General features: G+C 46.6%; 1 protein-coding gene across 1 annotated transcript in view; it reads left to right on the forward strand.

The window, feature by feature from the left end:
• ABCA13 (ATP binding cassette subfamily A member 13) overlaps positions 1–22,553 on the forward strand; it is a 322,891-nt gene that overhangs the window by 190,806 nt on the left and 109,532 nt on the right. The window contains exons 44-47 of the mRNA XM_046020270.1: positions 6,918–7,167; positions 13,490–13,585; positions 18,586–18,655; positions 22,071–22,189. Of these exons, the coding sequence (XP_045876226.1) occupies positions 6,918–7,167; positions 13,490–13,585; positions 18,586–18,655; positions 22,071–22,189 (535 nt within the window). The remainder of the gene's footprint in view (positions 1–6,917; positions 7,168–13,489; positions 13,586–18,585; positions 18,656–22,070; positions 22,190–22,553) is intronic.

The raw sequence follows: 22,553 nt of genomic DNA on the forward strand, positions 1-22,553 counted from the left end.
ACCCCCATCAGCCAGTACCTGCCAACATTGAGGCATGACCCTCCACCAACAAAAATATCATGATGGCCTGAAAGCTCAGAGGTTGGTTAGCATTTTTTCAACAATTCAGTACTTCTAAATTGAGGGAAGTGTGTTTTTTAAAATCTAATACTACTGCATACTTAATAGTGTAAATATATCTTTATATGCACTGGAAAACAACAAAAAACTATTTGACTCACTTTATTTCAATACTCACTGTATTGTGGGGGTCTGGAACTGAACCCACAATGCGTCTTGTGCCTATAATTAAAACCCATTCCCAAGGAACCGTACCGTTATGCTTTCCAGACAGCTCACCTGATTCTATCTCGCTGGGTTGGTGAGAAGAGATGAAATGATTCCAGCCTTTTTCTGTGTCTTAATGATTTGAAAATCTCAGATCATGACTGGGGTGCCGTGGAAAATATCTGTACTACCCTGTCCTCAACCAGCTTACCATATTTCTGTCTCAGAATCTACATGCATTAAGATTTTTTCTGTTCCTGGAACACCCCCGACCGCTGCCCTCCACCCCCACTGGCTACCCTCGCTTCTTGGCAGCAACATTTGTCTACTTTGGGAACTCCTGGCACGGCTGACTCCGTGAAGAAGCCTCCCATCCACCGTTGTTTATGTTACCCTGTGTTGTTCAGATTGAATGGACATGTTTTGTGACAGGTTTGACTCTTTTATGAGTTTAAGAGCCTTCGAAAACGCTATTTGAAGAGATAATGTAAGGACCCAGGATAGAATTTATGCAGAGTAAACACTCACTGTGTGTTAGTCTCCAAATTAAATTTAGTTCAGAAACTCTCCCAAACTGGGTGTATTTATAAATAAGTGAAAGGTTTCAATTATATTGTTACTATATTTTCAATTAAGAGCGATTTTATCTCTAAAATTCTGTAACTTAGTAAATGGAAAATGATACCTTTTTTTAAAAAAAGATTTTATTTATTTACTTGAGACAGAGAACAAGACGGGAGAGGGTAGAGGGAGAGGGAGAAGCAGGCTCCCCACTGAGCAGGGAGCCTGATGTGGGGCTGGATCCCAGGACCCTGAAATTATGACCTGAGCTAAAGGCCAATCCTTAATGGACTGAGCCATCCAGGAGCCCCAGAAAACGAGAGTTTCTATTTCATAAAACTGTGCTTCATTTCCTGAATATGTATACAGTCTTGGAAAAAACAATTATTGACTACAAAATGTATAAATATTTGTTGTTGAAAAAACCCAGAAAATGGTGAAGAAAATTAAAGTAGCCGTGTTCTCAGCACACAAAGAAATACAAATTGTAAACTTTAAAGAAGGTTGAGAGGCATATACTACTTTATCTTTCTGAATTAAAACACACACACACACACACACACACACACACACACACACACACTGTCAAATAGTATATAGAGTACCAAAGCATTCTATAAAAGAACTTTCCACTATGGGGCACCTGGGTGGCTCAGTCTGTTAAGGGTTCGACTCTTGGTTTCTGCTCAGGTCATGATCTCAGGGTTGTGGGATTGAGTCCCTCATGGGGCTCTGCACTGCGTGTGAAATCTACTTGAGATTCTCTCCCTCTCCCTCCACACCTCTCCCCATTTGCATGAGTGCATGTGCTCTCTCTCTTTCAAATAAATAAATCTTTTTTTTTATAAGGACTTTCCACTGTAAGTACATTTACCAAAATACTAACTTTTACAGCTTAATATTAGTATATTTAATAGGTTCTATTAATTCTATATGTTATCTTGTAACAGTTTTTCATTTGGCATATTATGAATATTTTCCTACAATTACATATTTAATGCTTTAACCCTACCTCTTTTTTTGGCTAATCCATGCTGTTAATATTTTGGGTCATAGTTCTCTATCCACCAGCCCCTTCCCCATTTTATTGAGCCATATTTGTGTATAGACATTTTTTTCAAAAGATGATATAAGCCTATCTTAATTGCTTTATTCACTGACTCTGTGTAATAAATATCCTTCTCATCAGTGAGATGTCATCTGTATTATCTGTAGACTAATACAGTAGAGCTGTGTTGTAACATCTTGCTACTATATTCTGTAAGATGTAACAAACCACCTTATTTGATACATTTGATGAATTTCCATTTTAAATATATTTTTATTTATTTATTTTTTAAAAGATTTTATTTATTTATTTGACAGAGAGAGAGATCACAAGTAGGCAGAGAAGCAGGCACAGAGAGAGAGAGAGAGAGAGAAAGGAGGAAGCAGGCTCCCAGCTGAGCAGAGAGCCTGAAGCAGGGCTCGATCCCAGGACCCTTGGATCATGACCTGAGCAGAAGGCAGAGGCTTTAACCCACTGAGCCACCCAGGCACCCCAATATATTTTTATTTTTTTAAAGATGTGTTTATTATTTTATTTTTAACGATTTTATTTACTTATTTGACAGACATCACAAGTAGGCAGAGAGACAGGCAGAGAGAGAGGAGGAAGCAGGCTCCCCACTGAGCAGAGAGCCTGATGTGGGACTGGATCCCAGAATCCAGGGATCATGACCTGAGCCGAAGGCAGAGGCTTTAACCCACTGAGCCACCCAGATGCCCTGTGTTTATTATTTTAGAGAGAGAAAATATGCGTGCATGCAGGGGAGTGGGGCTGCAGTTAGGGGCAGAGGAAGAGGGAGAGAGAGAATCTCAAGTGTACTCCACACTTAGCGTGGAACCCGACACAGGGCTGATCCCAGGACCTTGAGATCACAACCTGAGCTGAAACCAAGACTAAGATGCTTGACCAACTGAACCACCGAGGCACCCCATTCTTTTTTTTTTTTTAACAATACAACTGTTGGATTGGGAGTCGTTGATCAAAGATAGTTCATATTTGTTTCCCACAGAAAGTCCATACTCATCTGTTTTGTTAGCATGGAATAAAAAAGCCCATTTCTTTACAAAGACAATAATTTTAGGCATTCATGTTATTTTTAACCTTTACTGTATTGCAGATCTGAAAACTTCATTGTTGCTCTATTTTCTAATATATACTGGCTCTCCCATAGATTTAAAAAAAAAATTTTTATAAACATATAACGTATTATTAGCCCCAGGGGTACAGGTCTGTGAATCTCCAGGTTTACACACTTCACAGCACTCACGATAGCACATACCCTCCCCATGTCCATAACTCCACCACCCTCTTCCTATCTCCTCCCCCCCGTAACCCTCAGTTTGTTTTGTGAGATTAAGAGTCTCTTATGGTTTGTCTCCCTCCCAATCCCATCTTGTTTCCTGTAGATCTTCTAACGAATTACATATTCATGCATGCTATTTGCCCACTTTTTGTTTCGAATATTCATTTTTTAAAATTGACTTGAAGGCTTTACATTTGTGATACTTTGTTTAAAACGGTTTGAGAACATTTGGAGGAATCCAGCAATGCGAAGCTCATATTCTGGGGTGTACACTGAGTCCTCGAGAATTTAAGGTATCCCCCACAAGGTATTAATGTTTAAACAATTGAAGCCACCAGACCAAAAAAAAAAAAAAAAAGAAAAAGAAAAAGAAAAAAAAATCTTTGGACATTTTTCCTAACTAATTTGATGGTTGGGGTAAATTGGAATGCCTAATTATAGATGTCACTAGATTCTTTAAATAGAATTACACTCATAAGTCAAATAAGACAATTCATAACAATTTGGTTCGACATTTTAATTTTGTCTGTTAAATTATTCATGTGAATACTTTTATGAGTTTTGCCATAAATATTTGATTGGTGGTTCCTTCATGACCATAAACTATTTCAGTCCTTCATTTTTCTCATTTATGTTCAGTGAACATACGGGAAGGTGGGGAGAATTTATTTTTCTTAATAACGAGAAACGTCTTTCCCCACAGACTTATTGAGCCTGTCTGATGAGCATTTATGATGGCTGGAGGTCCACATCATGCCTGTTATGATTGTTTCACTAGGGTGGTGATAAGAGTCCTCATTACCTAGAGGGAAAATACAAGTCTCTATGTTCTGGCTGAGGGAACTGACATTTGGAGAGGTGGGGAATTTTCCAGAAGGTGCACAACATGTTGGTTGGTGGCTGAGTCTGGATTCTGATCTGGGTCAATCTCCCAGTGACTGTCATGACTGGTCCTCTCTGAGCCAAGCCTGTGGGCATATAAATGACCATTCTCTGAGTGCGCTCCTCCATTGGCAGGAGAATTTACGAGGTAGAATCCAAAATCCAGAAAATTATGTTCTGCTTCTGTTTTCTAAGCACCTGGCTGCATAGACGAAACCTTCCCTTGCATAAACAGGTGTCTGTAGGCACCTCCCAATGTAGGCATGTTTGAGCAGGTGCAAGGACTGGCAGGCAGGTGAGTGTGGGCAACTCGATGGGGATGTCACAAGATGCTTCTTACAGGCGACTTCACAGAGTTTGGCTTTTGATAGACGATGACCGGTGGCTTAATGGGGTCATAAGTGGGATCGCCTCCAGTAACCATTCTGTCCCTCTTGACCCTAAACAGGGTGAGGCATGCTTCTGTGCCAGAGAAAGGGAAGAGTACTAGAAGCATCGCCTGTCCCAATGAGGAGACGCTGGGTGGGTGCCTGGATGGGGCTACTCACCAGAAAAACCAAGCCATCATTAGATGCCTGGGATTTTCAGCCCCATCTCCATCCTCCAGGGAGGGGAGAGGGGCTGGACATGGAGTTCAGGGTGGATCATGTCTGTGTGATGAAACCGCCATAAAATTCCAATGATAAGGGCTTCCAGAGAGCTGCCGGGACATGCCGGGAATGTACTGAAGAGTGCTGGAAACCCCGCATCCCTTCCCACATACCTCACCCTACACATCGCCTCCATCTGGCTGTCCATCTGTGTCCTCTATCTCAGCACTTCGTAAGCTGGCAAACAGAAGTACCTGTTTCCCTGAGGCTGTGAACCACTCTGGCCCATTAGTCAGACCCAAGGCACGGGTCATGGGAGACTCTGATGGGCACTCAGTCACTTGGAAGGCACAGGTGACAAGCTGGGCCTGTGGTTGGTGTCCCATGTTGGAAAGGGGCCGTTCTGTATGACTGAGCCTTTCCCTGTGGGGTCCCATACTCTCCAGGGACATGGTGTTCGAAGTGAGCTGATTGTGGGACACCCAGGGGGTGTCATGGAGAATCGGTTGATGTGTGGGGAAAGGCCCCACGTTTGGTGACCAGAAATGTCAGAAGTGAAGGGCTCTCTGTGAAGGTAAGGGGACACCTGGGTGGCTCAATCGGTTAAGCGTCTGCCTTCAGCTCAGGTCATGATTCCGTGGTCCTGGGGTAGAATCCCACATCGGGCTCCCTGCTCAGCGGGGAGCCTGCTTCTCCCTCTCTCCCCTCATGCTCCATCTGTCTCTCTGTCTCTTTATCAAGTAAATAAATAAATAAATAAATAAATAAATAAACAAATAAAATCTTAAGGAAAAAAAAAAAAAAAGGACTCACAGGGAGGACAGAGTAGGAAGGGCCTGGGCATTACTCTGCTCAGGAGGGACAGTGACCTGACTTCCTGTACAGGTCTCAGTGGGTCTGCCTGTACATGCCCAGTGACTCTTTCTCACCTTCCCCAGGCTTCCTTGGTACCAGATCTTTCAGCTCTGCCCACGCTGATGGCAACACTTGATTGGGTTGGGTCATGTTTTTACGTTTTTCTCTTAGCCCCTAGGTGATGTCTTTTTTGAGGACAAAGCCGGAATAGCCCTGAACCTGCCTCAGGACATTGACTCACTCCATACATATGTGACAAAGGAAGGACTTAGTCCGCAGACGTGTTTTTGTCCATAGCTGCTCCTCTCCGGCTCTGTGCTCACTGCTGTCGTAAATAAGTTATCTTCCAGAGTGATTGCTCTGGGGGACTTGAACCGTATCCGCTGTGCTTTAGTAACGGCCTTTCCGTTGGGTATCTGTAAGCAGGGACATCAAGTTAGCATACCTGGCCTCTTAGAAGGCCAGTCTTCCTGTTCAAGTACTTCCTGTTGGGTTCTCTGGAAGACTTTGGAAGGGAGTAGCGTGGGCATGGCTGAGTCCCTCCTTTGGACAGGGATCGGGGCTGCAGACCTTGGTCTGCCTCTCGCTTTCCTCCAGTTTTGTCATCTTCACCCTGGATGTGAGAGTTTTCGGTACCAGCTGCTTGGCCCGCCTGGGACAGGTCTACTGCAGCCTCTTCTGTTTGGCCCCAGATGGCCCCTCTGATAGGGACCCGGAAAGGGGAGCAGGACAGCCCCAGTGTATGCTCAGGCCCTGCTGTCCAGCCTCCCCTCCTGAGCACGGCTCGGTGAGGGTGGGTCTCCGAGCTGGCGGTGGAGGGAGGGAGGGCCCGGTGGCTGAAGCCTGGAGGGTTGGGGGGCTCACTCGGAGCTGGACATGCGCTCCTGGAGGCCATGCTGGCCTCTTCTCCACCAGGGATGCCCCCGCCGGGCAGGGGGAATGGGCTCCGGGGCTGGGGGCTGGTGCTTCCTAGCCCTGACCTGGACGTCGCCTGGGGCATCTTCAGGAATGACTGGGCTGTGAAAACAGGAGGTGTAGCAAGAGAAGGGAGGCAGTGGAGGGGGCTGGCCCCCTTGACACCCCTCCACCCCCTCCGGCATGTACCTGGGACATGAGGTCCCATTGCTCTTGGGTTGAGTCCACGCTCAGGAGCACGCTGTGTTTTCACCAACAGGAGAACTCTGTCTTTGCCCTGCCACGTCGCAAGACGTCCTGTGTGTATGAATTTCCAGTGACCCCCTCAGTGTGGGGAGTCGGAACGGGGGTGCTCCTGCACCACGAGCTGCCAGAGCCATCTGCAAGCCCCTGGAGGGATCCCCAGAACCCAGGCAGTGTTTGTGTGCATGTGTGTGTGCGAGCGTGAGGGGGGGTCCCCTGGCCTCAGGCTGGCTGCATGTCCCTGTCTCTGCAGGTGATGCCCCAGCAGGGACCCCGCCTGCATGGAGCAGCCCACAGCCTCTGGCTCAGGCCGCCGCCCTCCTGGTTAAGCGGCTCCGCCACACACGCCGGGCCTGGAAAGGCGCCCTCTCTGACCTGCTGCTGCCCGTCCTCTTCGTGGCCTTGGCCATGGCCTTGTTCATGGTGAGGCCTCTGGCCATCGACTACCCTCCCCTCAAACTGACACCGGGCCATTACGACAGGGCCGAAGCTTACTTTTTCAGGTAAGAACCTTCTTTTTCCCCCTCTTTTACTTCCAAATTATGTCAGGATTATGAATAACAGTAACTTTGATCCTTTTTTAAAAATGTTTTATTTATTTATTTGAGAGAGAGAGCACCGCAGGGGGAGTAGCAGAGGGAGAGGGAGAAGCAGACTCTGCTGAGCGGGGAGCCTGACACAGGGCTTGATCTCAGGACCCCGGGATCATGACCTGAGCCAAAGGGAGATGCTTACGTGACTGAGCCCCCTAGGTGTCCCAGTAGCATTGATACTTTTAAGAATCCCAAATATATGTGAGGCTTCATGATTTTGGAGCACTGGGTTCAAGAGGGTAAGCCCATGGACTGGAGATACTGAGTTTTTTCCTACTCATGCCTACAGACCTACGATATAGCTTAACCCTGAAATCAGGCACAGGCAGAGCCTGACAACAGCAAGAACACAGCACTCGGAACAACAGACTCTCTACGGTGACGTGAATGTGGGCTCTCCCCCGTACCCACCTAGTTCTAGTGCCGACGTGATGTGGTCGGGATGAGTGACTTGAAGGTCTGCCTGGAGGAAAGCCCTTACACCTGTGGGTGATCCACAACCAGAGCCTCGGATAAGAGGGACTATTGGGTTTCACAGAACCCTCCCCGTTGGCTCTGGGATGACAGCCAGGAGCTGCACGCCCGTCTCTGCAGAGACATGTCTGACTTTTCTCTTGGGGTGGGAATGAGCCCATACGTGTCCCCAGGCTGGAGAACATCCAGGTTTGCTGCCCGTAAATTTGGAGTTTTATAGGAGATGAATTTGCATAGTGTGTTTCTAGGAGGTTAGTTTTACCGCTGGGGGCCAGACGGAGGGACCTGAGCTGGTTCCCCGGCTCCCCAGAATGAGGCAGCTTTTGTCCCCTGAGCTCTGCCCCATGCTGGGAGCATCACCAACCTGAATGACAGTACAGCTCTCCTTCTGGAAGGAGATGCTCACACATCTGGGGACCGGGCACGGTGCGTATTACGCAGGGGGCGCATGGTGTGGATGGTACAATGTCTGCCTTTGTCAACTACTTATCCTTACTAAAAACAGCAAGCTTAAATAGCCAGGCCCCTGGTGCTTCCCAGAATTAGTTGCTTTTACAACGATGTGTAATTTGGAATTAGGTTTAGACAAATACAGGCAGAGAAGGTGAAATTGATGACAAACGGTCCAGTTCATTTCCGGATCCTTTGGTTAATTATACTCTTCCTCTGTGTGTCCTTATGATCCATGGAGTCTGGGTTCAACTCATAAAGAGAATTCTCTTCTGTTTCGAGAAATGTGGGCAGGCCCCAAGTGTTCCCTCTGCAAGTGGGCTTCTTTCCCTTCTGCCTAGATATTTTATGTTCCTGCTCTAATCTTCTTCTCTGAACTGTTTTAAAGGAACAGACCAAAAGGACAGTGTCCACTAAGGTGTTCTGGCCAAATGTTCCCATCTCTGCCACACTCCCCAAGTGGGAAGGAGCTGTAACTATCCTGAGTTGTTTAATTATAAAATGTGTTTCTTGAAAAATGATAGGCATAGATACACAGTGTGGGGTTGTGCCAAAGTGGACGGGATGGGGTGCTTCATCTGGGTGTGTCCAGGAAAGCCTTCGACAGGCTATCGCACCTGAACTGAGTCTCCTCAATGATAGCTTGGTGCTCCCCAGGGAGGTAGGAGAAGAAGTTTCTCCAGATAGAGGAAGAAGTATGAGTCATGTGAAGAGTAAGGAGGTAATCCAGCAAAAGTCTTTTTCCTGGCAGGTGTGGAAGGCATTCCAAGCAGAGGCCTATCCTGCAAGTACAATGAGCACTAGCATTAAGAGGCTGTGAAATGTGGGCAGTGATCTAATCCAGTTTAGTTTACAATGGCATTTCTTAAATGGTTGTTTCGCGGAGAGTTCTTCCTTTGGGTATCCATTCTGAATGTCGCTAAAGAGATTCCCTCTTCCTATTGGGACTGATTGAGCTGCAAAACAAAGTTAAATAGATTTCTTTTCTATAAACTTCGCAGAGCTTTTAGTATGTTAAACTGGCCACACAGAGCCAGATTTCCTCTGTTTGCTTACTTCTAGTCAATCATGTAATGAACATCTCTCTGAAGCCTGCGGAGGCTAGGACTATATGTCTGTTCCGTACCCCATTATCCCAGCCCTCTGCCTCTGTCTAAACACACTGCAATTCTGTATCTGTTGTGAAGTGTACAAAAGAATCCCATGCATCTGAGAATGACCTTTTTCACTTCATAGTGCATCACTAAGACTTCCATATTGTTCCATGTTTCTGCATATCGTTTGTTTTGAATATTAGACAGTATTCCATGGTATGAATATACCACAACTTATTAATCTTCTCTCTTAATGATGGATATGAGGAGATCTTTCCAGGTTTGTTTGTTTGTTTGTTTTTTGGCTTGTTCATTTGTTTTTGCCATTGTGAACGGTGTTGCATGAACATTCTAGAATATTCTAATAAATGTTTAATAATAGTTATACCCATATAAGAGCCTCTCCTGGCTGGTCCGAGAAACATAATTGCTGATCACTTGCAGAGCATGTAAATATCCTGCTTTAGGAGATAATGCCAAACTTTTGCCAAAGCGGTTACAATCTTGCATATATGTATCCTCTTCAGTGCTTTTATGTATCTCTTAAAAATAGCCAGCTTAAGAAAATGTTTATGCCAAAGAACTTATTTTGGGGAGCCATAGTCTACCTTGGCTTGCAATCAGAGTTTCTGGATGCTGTTGTCCTTTTCAGAGTTATCAGGAGATGGTAGGTAGCGCAGCTTCCCGCCCCCCCCCACCTCCCCATGCCACTTCCCCACTCCCCTCACCACCACCACCCCCACCCTCCCGCAGTCCCCACCACCGCTGCAGCTGCCTGTTTGCCTGGTTCTCTTTCCTTCTTAGATAACATTTTCTGTCTGTAAGCTTGTAGGATTTCTTCTTTGTTTTTAGAGTGCTGGATCTTTTTCTTGTTTTTGTTTCTTAATCTTTTTCTCAAGGGATCTGCAGATTTCAGTCCAGGGGGCTCCATTAACAACAGGAAGCCCCTTTGGGGTGGTGTTTAGAAATATGTATCTGTTCTGTACCAGCAAGCTCCCTGGGTCACTCTGATGCTTGGTAAAATTTGTGAGTAACACAGAGAGAGAAACAGTATCCCATTAGGTACCGCCTCCAGAATCAGGATTAGGCACTGATTTTCACTTTCTAGAGTCTGGTAATGACAGATTTCACTTGATTCTAACAGCACTTTAAAATATAGCTGAGGATTTGAGGACAAGCACAAAACAATTGTTTTAGGAGCAAGCATTTGAATCTTCAGACAACAAGGGACAACTTAAAGCCAGTTCCCTTTTTTTTTTTTAAAGCAGTGATCTCTAGGCCTAAGCAAAAATCTAGTAGAAAGCAAACCGTAACTTTTAAACTTGCACTTAGTAAGTCTAGTAAGTAAGCTCCAAGAAAACCACTTTGTAGATCAATATGTTTTTCAGAAAAAAAGGAATTTTAAACTTTCATGTTTGTTCTTGGATTAATGGGTCAAAAGAAAGCAATCCAGAGTATTTCTACAGATGTCACAAATAATGTTTTCTTTTTATGGGCAAGATTTCAGTGGAAAATATGTCCCTTTCCTTGTAAACGTATTTTCTTATTTGTCGGAAACTGGGAGGCTGTTTATACAGAGGTCACAATGCCGATTTAGGAGACATTACTTTGGTGTAAATTTCAGTGTGTTTCATCACTGTCCGTTCTGTCCACAGCTGTACAGAATCCTATTAGGCCAACTGTAAACCACCCGAATACTTTAAAACCTTTGTTGTGTTTTATGCAGTGGGGAAGATGGCATTTTCCTATAAGTAATTATTCTGTACTGGATGCTACAGCCATGTTCCTATCCTAAGCTTATGCACAGTTATGGAGCTGAAAAGAGTTGTCCTCAGCAGAAACACAAAACTAATTTGTCGTAATGAGTTGGTCTTTCTTTTCTATTAAAATTGTTCCTCTCTGAAAGTTAAGAGGTCAAGGAAGACCATATTTAAGGAGGTAAAATATTTGGATAGTGATGAAGGATTAGCCCAGTCATAAGATCACAGTTTGCTTCATGAAATATTTTTGAGAATCTATTGTGTTCCAACTGCAGGCTAAGCCTGGTGTCCTTTCTCCCCTGGGTCGTTTTCTCCCGTGATGAGAGGGGATCATCAGTTGCCTGGGTGGCTCAGTGGGTTAAAGCCTCTGCCTTCAGCTCAGGTCATGATCCTAGGATCCTGGGATCGAGCCCTGCATCGGGCTCTCTGCTTGACAGGGAGCCTGCTTCCTCCTCTCTCTCTGTCTGCCTCTCTGCCTGCTTGTGATCTCTGTCTGTCAAATAAATAAATAAAATCTTAAAAAAAAACAAACAAAAAACAAACAAACAAACAAAAAACTAGCGGTTTTTAAAACCACTGGTGATGTCAAAAGCCAGTGGTGAAGGTCTCCAGGCCACTGGGCAGGAACAGGAGAGAAGAGAGAGGAGGCTGAGGAGGGCTCACAGAAGAAGGAACTCAGAGCTCAAAAACGCTTCAGACTTAGAAGCAAGTTCAGGGAGAGGGGATGCACTTTTGGGGAAGCTGCAGGGCTGGGGAGGAGCTGTCCAATCAAGGTGGTTTAGTGGGACTAGACGGGGCCAGGCAGGGCAAGCCTGGATGGGCGGGGCCAGATGTGGTTGGGCGGGGCTGGGGCGGGGCCAGCTGGGGTCAGGTGGAGTTGAGATTGGCTGGGAGGGGCGAGGGGGGGCCCCGTGAGGTTGGGCTGGGCTGAGGTGGGTCTGGCTGGGTGGACTGGCGTGGGATGGGGTGGGGCAGGTCAGGTGAGGTTGGGCTGGGCCAGGCAGGGGAGGAGTGGGGCAGGGTGCAGCCTTCTGGGAGACAGTGCTGGGCAGCTTTTGCCCAGAGATGGCAAGGTCCGAGGAGTGTTGGGGGGCTTAGTTCCCTTCTCAAGGAAGGCGCATAGGTAACGAGGAAGGTCACGGGCGGCAGCTGGTCAATGTGAAGCTGAGGAAACATCATTTGGTGTGTTGGAGGCTCACTGAGGGGATTAGGAAAATTTGAAATCTCGGTCAAATCCCATCTGGGTAGAAGGCTGCACTGTGGGAAATACTGAAGTTCCTTTTCGTTTCGGGCATTATTTGGTGCTTCTGGGTCGTGAAGGTTCAGTAAGAATGAGCGCCTCGACTCCCCGGTTTTGGTTGCCGGGGCGATTCAGAACGGTGTTCGGGAATCAGCATCTCGCTGTCAGGAGACACTGTGTTTGGACATTACACCGAGGGTCTTACATTCCTTACGGGAAAGCTTCTGTTTTAAGTTGTTTAAAATAAACCTTTGTGTGCATTTGTTAATGTACACGCAGCTGCTTTTCAAGGAGACTTGAGGCCACTCTCTACGTGTAAGTAACCGCTGACGCTATAGTACATCATTTTTATCTCGGGGGAAGCATTCCCCAACGTGTCTATTCAGAAGCATTTTGAATAAATGATAGAAGTTCTGGAAGTAATAAACCTCCTTTCTTTTGGAAATGCAGTAGTAATTCAGAGTTTTAATTACTTCAAAGAGGCCACTCCCAATGAGTCCAATTTAGACAGATTTAAATGATCTTTTCCTCTCCATTTTCTCAAGTCAAGGTTTCTCTTACACTCCACGTATGGAATGTAATACAGTTTTTTTCCACACCTCCCCGGATTAGAGGAATAGCATGTCTTAACCACCGGTGGTGTCTTCAGCAAAGAAATTAAGCCTTGGCTGTTTCTCAGCAACTATCACCTGACTTCTGATGCTTGTGCCAGTAAAATAAATATGATAATTCGATGTCTACTTAAAGCACACACAGGATTTACCAAGAAAATGGTTGTTCCATATAGCTCACATATAGAAAAAAAGAAGCATAAAAATACAAACTTCTATTGCAGAGTGGCCAATAGAATATTCAAACAAACCAGAGTTCCAACATTAAGAGAATTTTTAAAATAGATTTTAATATATTAATGTGATGAAATCTTCTCCAGCATTTAAAATTCATTTTTAAAAGCCATGCAAAAATGCCAAAGATGATAATGTTGTAGAAGTGAGAAGATGAGGACAGGAATACAGAGTGAGCATTAATATGTAACAATTAATATGTAACAATGTTTTCGCTTTACTATACTAACTCAACAGTAACCGTTATCTGCAATCACAGATCTAAGCGTCATGTGCTGTGATCAGCTCAGCTAGGGCGTGCTGTCCTGTGATCTCTGCCAGCAAATACTAACATGGCCACCTTATTTCTTCCGTCTTCCAATAAAGTAGCAGCGGGAGCAGGAGCCAGGGCCAGGAGCTCACCCATGTGCTTCTGCGGAAGTTTGGAGATCAGGATCCACTCTGTGCTGATTTGAACCCAGACCTGTAAGTATCTCTCGGTTGCCTTCATGAGAGTGTGCCCTCCACCCACAACCTTGCAGACCCCGAGAACCATCTCCCTTCCTGACTGGTCTTTCCCCTTGCAGGTTCATTTTATTTTCTTTTTAAAAGATTTTAATTATTTATTTTAGAGATGGGGGAGGAGTTGCAGAGGGAGAGGGACAAGTAGACTCCATGGTGAGCACAGAACCCACCGTGGGGCTCCATCCCATTACCCTGAGATCATAACCTGAGCTGAAATCAAGAGTGTGTGGGGTGCCTGGGTGGCTCAGTTGGTTGAACGACCGCCTTCGGCTCAGGTCATGATCTTGGAGTCCCAGGATCAAGTCCTGAATGGGGCTCCCTGATCAGGGAGTCTGCTTCTCCCTCTGACCTTCCCCTTCTCATGCTCTCTCTCATCTCTCTCTCTCAAATAAGTAAAATCTTAAAAAAAAAAAAAAGAGTGGGTGCATTAACTGACTGAGCCACTCAGCTCCCCACCCAGCCCCCCTTGCAACCTTAAGTGACATACATTCGCCTAAGGAGCCGTTAGGTTACATAGTTGCCCCTTCTTTCCTTGGCAAACACAAACACAAGCTTTATATTATCGCTAAAAAATTTAATAATTAATAGTATTCAATTTGTCTAATAAAACCCAAAGATAAAAAGCATGGAAATATGAAATGTGTGGTAACTTACTTTTAGGGAAAACTTGTACCTATGGAAAGACTGTTTTTTTATTTTTAACCAGAGGAACTTAAAATGGTTCACCTGTTGGAGGTGAATTACCGGGAAGATTTTTTTCCTTCTAAGATTTGAAAGTGATAACATTGAGATGACTTTTTAAATGAAACTCGTGAAAGCCTGCCTTCCCTCGTAAAGAATTTCCTCTCTCAGTTTGCTTGGCTGTTACTTACTGAGCATCTACTTTAAGAGCAGCGCTGCGGGAGGAACCGGGGTTCATGTCCGACCGGGCCCTGCTCCAGGAATGGACAGTTCCGGGAAGAGCATGTGGGGAACGTGATAAAACCACAAGGATGTGTTAAGTACCAAAGTGTATGCTTTGGAGTCATAAATATAAAAATCTAGACAATAATGCAATATTGGCAGTAGGTTTTTCCAATGGGCGAGGACACATCGGTGCATTAGTCAAGTCGTCAATCAGGAGGGAATAACTATTAGGGGCTTGGTGCGGACGAATTAATGGGAAATTAATTACGTCACCTCACTGTAGTCTGGTGTTGAAAAACAAAGTAATTCCCTTTACTAAGCAGGAACTTCCATGGCAATACCTCTTTGTGTCTGCCCCTTTGCTGTGCCGGGCGGGATGTAAAATGGGCTTGGAGAAACCGACCAGCAGCCCAGGGCCTGTGGAGAGCTGGGCTGGCCCCACCTGTCAGAGTGTGGCTGGCTGATCAAAGGACTTTTTTTTTTTTTAAGATTTTATTTATTTATTTGAGAGCGCGAGAGAGATGCACACAAGTGGGGGTGCTGCAGAGGGAAAGGGAGAAGCAGGCTTCCTGCTGAGCTGGGAGCCTGATGCGGGGTTCGACCCCAGGACCCTGAGATCATGACCTGAGTCAAAGGCGGACGCTTAAGGACTGAGCCACCCAGGTGCCCCCAAAGGACATTTCTTTATCGAATTTCTCCAGAGGGGAAAAAGTAGATTCGGTGCTAAGAACAGCAGAACATATTTAGAATTGCAGTTCCTTCCTGGCACTCAGGATGGCTCCCCATCCTCACCCCTCCCCAGGCTCAGAACGCCCTCCTTCAGCTGCCCTCCCCACCCCCGTGCAGCTAGCCCACCCTCCTTGGTTTTCCTCTTGAGACTTTCTTTTCCTTCCTGAATCTGTGTGTTGGTTTTCTCCTTTCTCTCGGGAAATGCACAGGGTCTATTCTTAACCCTTCCTATTTTGTAACCTTTCCTGCTCCTTTGTCTTGGTCACCAGGACAAAAAGGCTGGGGGTGGGGGAGGGGCTGCCTCACTCAAGAATGTTATTTTAGGGGCTGAAGGCTTTTCTTTTCTTCCCTTCTGGGTTCTTTAGCTGGTCTAATAATTAAATTGATGTAAGACAAATGAACAGGAGAAAAACAAATTTAATTAGTATGTATGAGAGCTCAAAGAAGTGACCAGTCGGCTGGGACACCTTTTAGACTAAGAGATAATACATTTGTAAAGAATCTACAAAACAAAGAGGTTTGGGCTTGGGGTAGACAATTGGTAAAGAAGAAACAAGGTTTGCATATACAGAATTCTCCAGAAAGGAAGAGAGGGTACCTTCCTCAGGGAGACTTTTCTCCTACTTTCAGGACAAAGGGTCTGAGTGCCTGGCCTCCACCAGCTCTTTCCTCTGTAAATTTAACCCAAAATAATCAATATATCACGGTTGCATATTTCAGGGCCGACTTCCCTGGGCCCGTCAGTATGAATACTTATATTAATAATTTCTGCCCATGTGACAAAAATAGGCTTGATTTCCTAAGATCCCAGATGGAAGCAAAAGGTTTTCCTTAAGACAAGTCAATTTCCTTCTGTAAGTGAAAGCTAGTCTTGAATTTAGGGATATCTGTATTTTCCTGTCCTGGCAGACTTGACCAATCATTTGATTGTTAAATTAGAGGAATCATTTTAAGATACTAAGTGGGATTCTGCTTCTGGGTTATTTTTCTGTTGAGTTCCTCTGAGTCTCCTATGTAAGGGTATGATGATGAATTCCTGACTTTTACCTCTTTTTGTACGGAAGGTAATAAACAGCTCCAAAAAAATTAATTGTGGTATAAACCTGATTTAAAATACAAGTTCTCCCATCATAATACATGATGTGTTATTTAAATTTTAAAATGTGCTTAAAATTGCCAATTTTTGAAAGACAACTGGTAGCTTTCAGTATTTAATTTCATTTTGCGAGGTTTGCGATCCGGTGACACTTTCCCCTCCGTCTCTGAGACAAAATGGTCCCTTTGCCCACCCATTCTTGTTGATGCTTTACAGAGAACAAGAGTGGAAGGAAGCAGATTTTTTATTTCCACTGAACTGTGAAAGCCAGGTGGGGAGAGGTGGAAGGTCATTCCCAGGGTTCGACAGTCTGTAGCAGTATGAGGAACCGTCTCGTTGTCCTCTGACTCCCAGATCTCCTGAGGTTGGGTCCGCAGCTAGGAACAGCTGGTGACACATTCCTTCGGAGGAGACTCAGAATGTTGAGGTGGAGGCCTGAGATCCTGAGGAGTGTGCAGATCCGCCCTGGTGTGGAAGGGGCAGAGAGCCCGGATTCAGGCACCGGCTGCCTGAGCCCAAGTCTCAGCTCTACCCTGTCTTTGCCGTGTGTTGTGGGCAGGTTCCTAACCCCAGCTCCGCTTTCTGCATCCCGGACTCCCAGTTCTCTAGAAAGAGCAGCGCTCAGCTGAGGTGCCACAGTGGTCCTGTATCCGTTCTGAACTCAGGTTCGATGGTTTGCCCCTGGAAACCTGATACTTGAGGGACAAGGGATGGTGGGTGAGGAAAGTCTGCTTCATTCAGGAAGCTGGCCATCTGGGAAGATAAGCAGGCTATGGTCCCAAAGGCCATCTTTCAGGCCAAGTGGGAAAATTTTAGAGGGGAGGGCGCTGGAAAAGCAGGGGAAGGGGCTCCGTGCCAGAGAAGTGAGTGCTTGGTGCTGAGTCCCCTGCCCACAGGCCCCTGAATGGACTTGCTGGCATTGGCAGGTGTTCTCAAATGCAGTCAGGGCTGGTCTTCTGAGAAATTCTGGTCCTTCACTCTCAAGGCCAGTGGCCTGCAGATCTCAAGGGGAGTGAGTGAGGTCTGCTATAGACCAAGGGGCTAAGGTCCACAAGCAAGGCAGTGTCGGCTTGAAGCCAGTTCAGCCTTCAGATGGGTTGGGTGCCCTTGCTGCCAGTGTGAAGGGCTGTTGTTCCTTTAGGCAAGTTTGTGTCTCAGAGCCCTTTCCTCCCGAGATCAGGCCCTTAGGGCAGCTCCCTCCTTCTGAGATTCAAAATGCACACCAGACAGGAATCTCACCCTCCCCCGCATTCAGGAGACCTGAAACCCAGCATTCCTGAATGCCGTATCCCAGAGGGGAAGAAGCCAGGTTCTCACTGACCTGCTTCTCTGGACACAGCAAGGGTCTTCTTATCGTTGCCTGGATGCTTTGCACCTTGGTGGGAGCATGTGGGAGCAGCACAGCCCAGAGCCAGGAGCTCAGGGTGCCAAAAACCCGTCCTGCTCGGTGTGACCTTGGACGAGCTCTCTCTCAGAGCCTCTATTTCACCTTCTGAAAAGTGGGGCCACCAGGACGTTTTGGCAAAAATCTCCGGCAGGGTGTCTGTTGTTCAGGAAATGTTCGTTTCCTCTCTTCTTGATCAAGTTTTGAGGAGGTAGGGATGATTATTACTAAAGCAACTTTTGATTTATGAGCATCAGTTAAAAAGAGAACGGAGACTCCAAGGGTGAGAGCACCCGGGGAACTTTGGGATGAAATGTTCGGAGCCGCTCCATGAGGTCCTTTCCTCACTGTTTCTGTCCAGCAGCCTTTCTTCGTACTGGAAAATTAATCCTTGTTTCTGTCCAGCAGACTTTCTTCACACTGGAAAATTAATCCTTGTTTTTCTTTAAATGCTGATTAAATCGCTGTGTCGCGCCACGAAGCCGAATTAGCAGCTCCTGTGCTTATCGCTTGCTGGCGTGGTGCGCAGAGTGGAGTGCCTGAGAGCAGGTGTCTGCGGAGGCAGACCAGCCCCCGGCCCCGGCGCACGTCCCCGGGAGCCTTGGCAGCACTTTCCGTACAGCCAACCAAGTGAGCATCATTTAATAGAATGGAAATACTGTCATTGTAATGAAACGTTGTCATCAGATTAGCAGCTCAAGCTGTGAAAACAAATGTAAGAGCTCTGCCTTCTGCAGCAGGAGATGACTATCTCCTGAGCAGCTCCGGGCTGATGCAACTCTTTTATGGAAATCAACGAGCTCTGTAATCAGAAAGATCATCCTGAGTCTCTCCTCTGTTTGCTAGGAGGAATTCTTCATGCTGGCGTGTGGATCCCCTGTCTCAGGCCCGAACGCCCGACTCCTGTGGCTGCCTGGTAGGTTTCTACGGTGTGTTTGATCCTTTGTAGGTTTCAAACCTCAAGTCAGAAAAACGAGCTTACTCTGTCTAGGTCTACGACGTCTTCATTACTGTTAACTCAGGGAGCTTCTGCGACTCTCTGCTTGACCTGGTTAGCTGGTTCTGGGAAAAGTTACAGTACACAGAGTGGACATTTACATGATACGATGTTCTGTGGGCTCCTCAGTGACCTGGCATGCTCTGTGGGCACTACAGTGACCCTGCTACTCATTTCCTGCTGTTCACGACCATTGACATCTCTGACAGCATTTAGTAAGCAAATTAATTTTCTTCAATTCATGAGAAAGAAGCTAGAATTGCCTTTTGGGGAGACCTTTCCCCCAATTTTAAGGCAGGATGACCTCCAGCGTCCTGTCTTATCCTTGCTGGAATGTGGAGAGCTACATATTAGAATCTAAGGGACCACCTGTCTCGTCGGATTACGGCTGAGTCCTATAGAAATGGACGGGAGTACAGATTCCACTGCTGAAGTGGGGTTCTAAGCTCTCCACTCTGTGCCAGGGTGGGAATTGAAACTTACTTGGAAAGCTGATTGGAACTCATCTCAGAGCAAATCTCAAAAGGTGATTAATAAGAAAGATCAGCCTGTTAGCCACAGTCACCAAGCTAATGTGCAATCCTAATTTCCAGAAAGGAAAAGCAAAAATCTCAGTTGAAATGGACCAAGGGTCTGTTAGGGAAACATGGCCCCGTGAAGCCCATGTTTCCAGGGGTTTTCTGTTTAGTGGAACTTGGGATATATTTCTTTTACTAGCGTAGTGACTTGAGGAGGTTTTTCCCTCGATGGACCTGGCCTGTTTTCTTCTCTGACACAGAGCGTGGGCACGTAAGTGAGAGCAGAGGCACAGCCCCGTGGCAGAGGCGTGGTTGGTGGCTGACCTGAGAGTTTGTCGAGACTCTGCCCATGTCCCCGGGGCCTGGCTGTCTGGCTGCTCGGCCATCTTGCGTGCTCCTTTGCAGGGACAGCCCAGCTATCTCTAGCTCCCGGTTTTTTGGACGCAACGACGGATTCCTCCCTCTCTTGTTTAGTCCCTTCTGTTATGAAACCACTAATTTTTCATTCTGGGCCCTTATTCCTGGCCTTGGTTTAATCATTCTGTTCAATCAGCTCTTTATCCTATGAGCTGCCTTAGCTTTGTTGTCACTAGACTGGGTGTCAGTGGCAAAGGAACGAATGACGGAGATGTTCCTAAATTCACACCAACGTACATGAACCATAACATTTCAGTATTACGCCAGGAGGGAAGAAAGTTTCCTGTGACATAGCCAGACAAGCCTTGGACATGCAGATAAAGCCGAATCGAATGGGTCCCCTTGCTGCAGCCCATCCTGATGCCAGCTCGTGCTGGTGCCGATGGTGGATTAGAACAGACACAGGATTCCCTGCAGGTTACTTGACAAATGACTCCTTCCTGTCTGTGGCACCTGCGTTCTTTGGGACGCACTTTGAGAAATGCTGCTCCGCACGTTGGGAGGCAGAGGACTCTGGTCCAGGAGATGGGACGTCCAGGTGAAATTCAGACCCGCCGCAGAGAACGGTGCCGCCCTGCAGGCTGGCCCAGAGGGGCCGCACACGGTGTGTGGGAGGACTGCCAGTACCCAGCACTGGGTCTCCACTCTCCAGAGATCCTACTGAGCCCAGCTACTGGAAGGCAAAGTATTTCTCTCCTCTTAAATTCACACGTGTCATCCAGAGGCCCCGGTGTGCATGGATATGCCCATTCCCTGGGGTTTTCATTGAATGTGTGAGTCTCTCCGAACCTACAGCAGTGTTCTAGGGGCAGCCCTGCTGCTGAGGGGGACATGTTACTTTGTAGACATGCCACTGCAAGGGCTCTGGAATCGGGCCGGCTCCAAAGAACAAGGGAGTTTCAGGCTTCATTGTCCCAGGAGAACCCCAAGATATAACTCAAAGCCTGCCGTCAGGAAAGAGTGTGGCTTCCCACAGACTGAGTGGCGGGGGCACTTGCTTCCTGTCTCTGCTGTAATGGCTTGTTATAGATTGTGTGCCTTCAGGCAACAAGTCCATCCTGTCACTGTCTGGAATCAGAAGTCTGAAAAGTGTACAGGGATGAAATCAGGGCGCTCTGCCTGGAGGTGGTGACAGAGTCTGTTCCTCTCCCTCCCAGCTTCTGCTGGCCCCTTCCTTCCTGTTCCTTGTCCTCCTCCTCTCTCTTTGCCTCTCTGTCTTCCAAGGGTGCGTGTGCCTGCTTTAGGGCTTATCCTGACAATACAGGACAGTGTCCTCTTTCCATGCTTACTTGAATAATGTCTGCAAAGTTTGTCATCGAAGCCCTTACAAGTAGGTTCCCGAGTTCCTGACACCTTCGCAGGCCAGTATTCAGCTTACTACAGAGGGCATGTTGGGGTGGAACCAAACTAGAAACTAGGAAACTAGAACATGTCCTCAGTTTCTGTTTCTAACCTTATCAGTTAGAAACAGAAACTGAGGACATGTTCTAGTACACCTGACTTCTTGATTGGAATTGGAATTTTTCTACAAGGTGGGCACCTGAGTGAACCTGGCTGCTCTAGAGAGATGTGTCCATCTAATCCAGATTAGAAAGAAAGCCGGAGGTAGGGAAACCAGACAGGGTGTTGCGTTCCCCTGGACTGAGGTCACTGACATCAGCACAAACTGATAATGACTCTCATTCCTTTCCCTGTCTTTCCCCTCCGTTCAATCACAAACCTGGAAGCCTTATCTTGAATTTATCTATGACCCTTACTTTGCCGTCCTTTTATAGGTATCTGATCTCTCGAAAACCAGGAGCTGGGGGAGGCTGGGAAAGCACGATGTAGAAGCTGAAGGGAGCTCCTGGTGGTGTAGCTGCCTGAGTGGGTTGTCTTTTCTAGACTCTTCTGGGAAACAGAGTCTGGATCCTGATGGTGGTGGGGCGAGCCTCTCTGAGCAGTGACGAGTCCATGGCTCTGGGCAGGTGTCAGCCCTCCCAGTGAGTGCTGGACCGGAGCTGTTTGACTTCTGCTTACAGGACTTCTGTGAGAGACACGGTCCCTTGAATTCTCCTGTGTAGCGACCCTCAACTCAGTGCCTCAGTTTCATCAGATGCCAGATCACCCCCGTGGGAGTATTGTTCCCTTTTGAGTTCTTGCAAATCCACCCAAACTTGCATGCAGAGAAGGATGTGAAGTTCCTGGTCAAAACTGCGGGTGAAGGTCATGGTGGGATTCTGGTATAATTCTCAAACGCAGGTGACTCTCAAGGAGCTTAGCAAACCAGAGCACAGAAAAGCCCACAGAGAAGTTATAAGAAAAGGAAGCTGGCAAAAGTCATGTTGAAAGTGATTTCAGAGAGGCTGTGTGTGGGTTATAACAAAGCTTCTATTTTCCCTCTTCGGAAACAATTACAGAAGTGTCCAAATGCAAGTGCCAGGGCTCCCTACCTGACCAACCGCCTGGGGCACACTCTGCTGGACCTGTCAGCCTTCCACCTGGAGGAGTACTTGCTGGTGCCGTCGGAGAGACCCAGGTGGGTCCAGATTGTCCCTGGGTCTTTTCTGTTCTTTAAGTCACTGTGGAAAGCCTATTGTTTCAACTGCCAGCATTCTTTTTCTTTTCTTTCCTTTCCTTTCCTTTTCCTTTTCCTTTCTTTTCTTTTCTCTTTTTTTCTTCTTTCTTTCTTTCTTTCTTTCTTCCTTTCTTCTTTTCCTTCTTTAAAGATTTATCTATTTGAGAGAGAGGGAGAGCGAGAGAGCACAAGCAGGGGGAACAGGAGAGGGAGAGGGAGAAGCAGAGTCCTGGCTGAGCAGAGAGCCCGATGTGGAACTTGATCCCAGGACCCTGGGGTCACGATGTGAGCCAAAGGCAGATGCTTCACCAACTCAGCCACCCAG

The sequence above is a fragment of the Meles meles genome, chromosome 10, assembly GCF_922984935.1.
Source record: "Meles meles chromosome 10, mMelMel3.1 paternal haplotype, whole genome shotgun sequence".
Taxonomy (NCBI): Eukaryota; Metazoa; Chordata; class Mammalia; order Carnivora; family Mustelidae; genus Meles; species Meles meles.